The 6,000-nt window shown below is 42.8% G+C and overlaps 1 protein-coding gene across 1 annotated transcript in view; it reads right to left on the bottom strand.

Annotated features, from left to right (window-relative positions):
• The window catches only part of LOC104167193 (protein scribble homolog), a gene marked incomplete at both ends in the record, with an annotated part of 59,675 nt that overhangs the window by 12,204 nt on the left and 41,471 nt on the right, over positions 1–6,000 (bottom strand). The window contains 5 exons of the mRNA XM_009707379.1: positions 42–98; positions 245–364; positions 985–1,173; positions 4,496–4,612; positions 5,048–5,224. Of these exons, the coding sequence (XP_009705681.1) occupies positions 42–98; positions 245–364; positions 985–1,173; positions 4,496–4,612; positions 5,048–5,224 (660 nt within the window). The remainder of the gene's footprint in view (positions 1–41; positions 99–244; positions 365–984; positions 1,174–4,495; positions 4,613–5,047; positions 5,225–6,000) is intronic.

Raw genomic sequence — 6,000 nt, 5'->3', positions numbered from 1 at the left:
CCCTCTCAAGAACAGATTCTGCTACACGAAAAATCTCTCACCACTTTCTCCATTTCTTCTCTCTCCCACTGAGTTGCTTCTCTCACCATTTCCACCTCCTAGGAGAGACCAAAGTTAGAGCCACTTCACCCCGTGCTCTCTCCCCACTCGGAGCACCTGCAACCTCATGCACCAAAGGAGACAGAGATTTTCAGAAACTTTTTCCACTCCGTAACATTCTCCCAGTTGTAGCTGCAGTACTCACCTTCTGCAGGATCTCCAGTTCTTCAGGGCTTAAATCCCGATCAATAGAAGAGACGCTTTCCAGGCTATTCTTGCGCCCAATACCAGCAGCAAAAGGGTTTGCAATAATTCCTGGGGACATCTACAAAGCAAAAAGGCAATAAACCATGGTGGAAGCCGACAGTGTGCCATACAAAAAATTCCATATTCTGAGTTCCCAGATACAGAGTACCAAGACAATCCTAGGCAAGTTCTTTTTCACAGCTTGAAAACTTGTTTCAGCTGTCAATTATTCACAGAACTTGAGATCTAAGAAATTGAAACAGGTACAGAAAGCAGAGAAAGTGACTGGGGATTGGGTACATATTCTAGTGGAGAATAAAAAAGCTTACTTGCTAAGCCTTGAAAAAAGAAAGCTGAGAAGGCACAGGACTGATATGGGTAAGTGTTTCTCTGTGGGGTAAGGCAAACATCAATAAACAGATAGACCATTTACTTTAAATATAACATTGGCACAAGAAAAAATAGACATAAACAGCTTTTATGAACTGACAACCACCTCCAGACTTTGAAATCCGGGACCTCAAAAAAAAAAAAAAAAAAGGCAAGCAAACAAACAAACACCACCAACACAAAAACCCAATACCCCAAACAAACCCCTACAGCAAAAGGTTGGAAAAATCCAGCAATCTTCTGTGAACAAAGAGCTAGGATCCTTGTGGCACTGGACACTACGAGGGCACCCTGCACTTCAGTTCTCACCTCAATGGCAGCTGCAGCCTTAGGGTCAAAGCCATCACACACTAGCACAAGGAGCGCGTCACCCACACTTCGGAGGATCTGTACTGCTTCTGTATGCGTCATTCCCAGCAGACTCTGATGATTCACCTCCAGGATCCGCATTCCCACCTTCAGACGGCCGTCCCGGGCTGCAGCCCCAGAAGAGCTCACCTATAACAAAAGGGAGGAATCAAGGTATCACCGAAGGAGGTAAGAGAAGATTAGAGAGCATGGGGACCACCAGGAAGAAGGAATGAGAGGACTGCATACAAAGGAAACAGGGAGAAAAGGCTGCAGCTACACATCAGGGAAAGTGTCTGGAAGTACTTATATATACTTACGGAGAGGGTAGAAAAGCAAGAACATGTACAGTTTGGTAGAGGAAACAGGTGTGGAAGAGATCTCTTATGGGAGATAAAAAGAATCTGTATTTGAAATGTGTTGTCGCAAGGAAAGAAACTGCCTTTGTTTTGTCAACGATGCAGGTGAGAAAGCAAGCTCTTGCATCTATGATTTATCTTCACAGAAAGGAAAATGTAATCATTTTTTGTTGGGAGAGAGATGGAAAATGCAAGCATAGGGATAATTTTTGTGGATAAAGATAAATGAGGCATAAAGACTTTTCACTGTCTTTGTGGTAGAGAGGTGTAACAAGTTAGGCATGTCTGTCATTTTCCATCCTCTTTCACAGAAATAACATGCAACTCCTATTTTCCTTCCTCAGCAAGTCACAAGAGCTCATACTTGCCTCATGTACACAAGCTGTCAAGTTGTCACCAGGGGAAGCGACTACATGCAGCATGTTGACAAGGCACACGAAAGCCAGAGTTCGTCTTAAGGACTGCAAGTATCCATGTATGTTTGAGGAGAGAACAAAAGGGCGTGCTTTGCCACAAGAACAACGGCAGTAAAGGCAAGGAGTTTTATTCATTTCTTCCCCTTCAGAACAGGGAAAAGAGACTGCAGGACTTGCTGTGGGTACAAAGGGAGAGAAAAGGGAAAAAAACCCCGAAAACCCAAACACATGCAAACATGAGGCTCAAGAGAAATATGCAAGCTGGGGGAGTGAGCAAAAAATTGAACAATGGCAATAAGCAGAAGCTGCTCTCTGGAACCAGACAGAAATAGAGGACGCAAAGTGCGTTAGGGAAAGGAAGAGAATCACCAAGTGGGCATTACTTTTTCTAATGGGAAACCAAAAGCCTGGAACAAAATGGGAGGTACACACACCCAAGCTAGATCAAATGAAGACCTTGGTACGTTTGGTATACAGACAGACCTCACTGGGAACACCAGAGACAAACGATCGGCTTTGATTCAAAGGTCCAGTCTCAAGGCCAAAGAACCAACATGACTATGCTTTACCAGGGCTACACAAGGGCTTTGCAGAAAGAATATGCCAGTGTCAGGGATCTCAAGCGAAGCCTGTAGATCTATGACAAGCGAATAAAGAGACTGCAAGTACACACAAAGTTGGTTGCTGGGTGGGGAAAATGCAAGGACATGCATGACTGGTCATCAAGGTAGGATGGAGGCACAGATAACATCAGAGGGAGGAAAGAAAGGAAGGACGACCGCACACCAAATATTCCTGTGATCAGAGAGGCAAAAAAAACACAAACCAAACCAAAGGCATGGGTGTTTATTAGATTTATGAGAGCTCTTTTGGAGAAAAAACCCCACAGATGTATGTTTAATAAAGTACCTGTAAAAAGAGGAGAAAAAAACCGCTGCATGCATTTATCTATTTATTTAATTTTAGGTTTGGGCAGAGGAAAAGCAGCCATGCATGCCTACACATAATTTCTTCAGGGCTGTAAAGGAAAAGTGGTCACATGCAGCTGAATGGAAAAAGGTCGAGTACTCACAATTTCTTTTCCAGGGAGAGCAAGTGCATAAGTGTGACAGTAGAACACCCAGAAATAATGGGAGGAGTTGAAGTTAATGTAGAAAAATGTCCTTAATGCCAACTCAACTGTCATCTGTATTACTGACATGTCGCTGAGGGACACCGAGCTATCCCCACTGAGATAGATCATGAATTTCAAACTGTAGATATAATTTATACTTCTCATGGTATTCAACTTGTAACACTTCATCAAGAAGGTTTTAAAAAGGAAGAACCCAATTACAACTTTAAAAAGAAATTACAATTAAGGGACTCAATGGAAATACAAATTAAGAAAAACTAAGGAGAAAGAAAGTAGTAATCAAACATCCAAAGAGGAGGAAGAAGAAAAAGCACTACTTTGTCTCTCAGTTACTTGAAATATATAGTCAAAATAAGAGAAGCACGAAAACCACTCTGGTTAGGACAGATAAGAGAGATCAAGCTGAAGCAACACAGCTGAAGGGAGAGCAGAAAAGTTCAGTGCTTTGGTTCTCCACAGGGTAAAACAACTACTATTTAAGAGGGGGGGTGGGAGGGTAAACTAACCCTGCAATGGGGCTAAACTGTAAGCCTTCCAAACCCCTAAATGCTGTAACATTGAAAGAGAGATAAAAACCAAACCTAATCATTAAAAACAATTGTCGGTTACAATAATCTTAGGTTTTCTTTTACTGCTATTACAAATACTGCAGTTGAATGTGCAACTGTTACTTTGATAGAGTGAATTTACTCTTTTAACTTTAAAACTCAGATAAAGAATTTATATCCCAGTAATAACAAATGCTGAGAATGCTCTTTCTTTGAAAGTAGCCAATTATTAGAAAGGATTAACTGGCAATTATGGAGTGTCCACCATCCAGCAAGGATTATTAAGACCTCTAGAGCTAGAGCAGAGTTTCTACCCTACCATACCAGCTAAAAAGGGAACAGCGACACTAATGTGAACATTCAGAGTCCCCCTTTGGTCAGCAGCAAGACCAAAAATTGCATCACTTATCACTATAGTCTGTTGCTAACAAGAAAGAAAAGGCAATACATTTTGGTAAGGGTCAGGAGGAGCATACGTTATAGACAGTATATTGTTGAAAACAAAATACGCGTCACTTCTTGAGGAAAAGTGACAGGACAAATAAGTATGCACATAAGCAGTCATTTACAAAGGAAAGGGAAAAAAAATTACACACAGAGTGTGTGGCACAGGAGGAAAGGTGAGCAATTCATAATGCTTTTGATGAAAGGAGGAAAGAGCATTCATGTTTGAGCGGGCAGAAAGGCCACAAGCACTTGGGGTAAGCAACAGGAATAGAGGGGAAAAGGAAAGACGTATAGGTTCCTGTTATAGAAAAAAAAAAGGCAAGAGAAAAAACACAAGGCAAAATAAAAGCAAACATAGGAAATGAAAGAAGAAATTTTGTAGCCGTTGTAGAGGAGGAAATACAAAAGGAAACAGATGCGCCTCCTTCAGCGGATGCAGAATACTCCAGGAGAACTGATGTACCCAGTGAGAAGTGGAGAGAGCAGACGGAACAAATTCCACAGGGATCACTTGTTTCCCCAGCAGTCCTTGCATGCAACCAAGTTGCAGAGTTAGTGCTCTGGTACCTTAGAAATGAAGATGCCTTCATCGGTGGGATCAAATGGATTTCCAGCATGACCTTTTGCTCCACCCCGGATGCTGATGCCCAGCTTTTCTCCTGGAGCCTTTTCAATGCATATTTCCTGTAAACACAGAGAAGGTCTCCTTGTTTCTGGGCCAATTTCAGACTGGAACTGTTGAGGAAACACTCCTAGTAGCTGGCCATATTCTAAATACCCTGAAAAGGACCCCCATTAGACCTTTCACTCATTTGGCACAGTTTATTCCTTTTGATGAGGCTCTGCCCTTTTCTGTATTTCTGTCTCCTGTTCAGGTCTGGTCTTCACAAAATCTGATCATTCTGTGATCACCATGGGCACGGCAAGAGACCCTCCACAGGCCTTAACTGGATATATACTTACAAGAGACTGGATTCTGCCAAAAGAGAAGGAAATTTCAACCAGAAGTTTGATTATATCCTAGTCCCAGACTTCCAGTTAGATAAGAAATTGCCTTCAAAAGTAATCCTTCTATAAAGAAGGGTGCGATCCCGCCCAGTTCTCTTACTCCGAACCTACCTGCATACCAGGTGGTGGTGGATCTCGCCTTACTAACATAGTCAGCTCCTGGGTGTTGGAGAGCAGGGCATTCACTGCTTCCTGGTGGGTGGCATGGCGCAGGTCAATACTGTTGACCTCCAGGATCCTGTCCCCTACACGGAGCCCACTGCGAGATGCCAGTCCACGGGGAATGACCTACAAAGAATAAGGAATATTGCAAAGAGAGAAGGAAACTCCATCTCTCCTTGGAGAGACACTGATTGTGTCCCTAGGCTATCCTCCAACATCCTCCGAGGTCTCTTGACTTCTCTCTCTGCAACCGAAGTTCCCAACAGGTAACATGTCTGTGAACACTGGCAGAGAATGAAGTAAGATTTGCTTTAAAGTGTCATTCGATATGTTCCTATATTCTCATATTATCACTTTCATCTGAACCAATCCTGCATCAGCTTTTCCATTATTTTGCCTGTGACTGTAACCAGAAGAGAGCTTTCTTACAAGAACTCTGAAGGAACTCAAATGTTAAACTGCAGGGCTGTTGGAAGTGCATCATCTACCATTACAAATGGCCACTGTACCAGGACTGACAGTGTCAGTCCAACTCCAGTCCTCAAGAAGTGCTCAAGAGGGGAACTTGAGAGCTGAAGAGTTACTAAGCAAGAAATCTTCTATTCCTGGTAAAACAACAGACTCAATAAAGAAAGACTAAGATCTGTGAGCACGTGGATAAGCAGGCTTTGTCGGGAAAGAGCTAGTTTGGCTTTGGTAAAACTAAACCCTGCCTCATTGACCTGCTGAAGCACCGTAAGAGAAACAATGAACACATGAAGGAAGGAATCTGGTAGACATACTTCTGGATTTCCAAATGGCCCCTTAACAAGTTCTGAACCTGACGGCTACCAGAAAAGCTGTGTCCACTGGACGGGAGGAAAGGCCATCTTAATGGACTGAACGCTGGTTAAAGGAGAAGA

Source organism: Cariama cristata, unplaced genomic scaffold, assembly GCF_000690535.1.
Source record: "Cariama cristata isolate BGI_N322 unplaced genomic scaffold, ASM69053v1 scaffold3579, whole genome shotgun sequence".
Lineage (NCBI taxonomy): Eukaryota > Metazoa > Chordata > Aves > Cariamiformes > Cariamidae > Cariama > Cariama cristata.
Note: the sequence above shows the minus strand (reverse complement) of the source record. Positions and strands in the feature narration are given on the sequence as shown.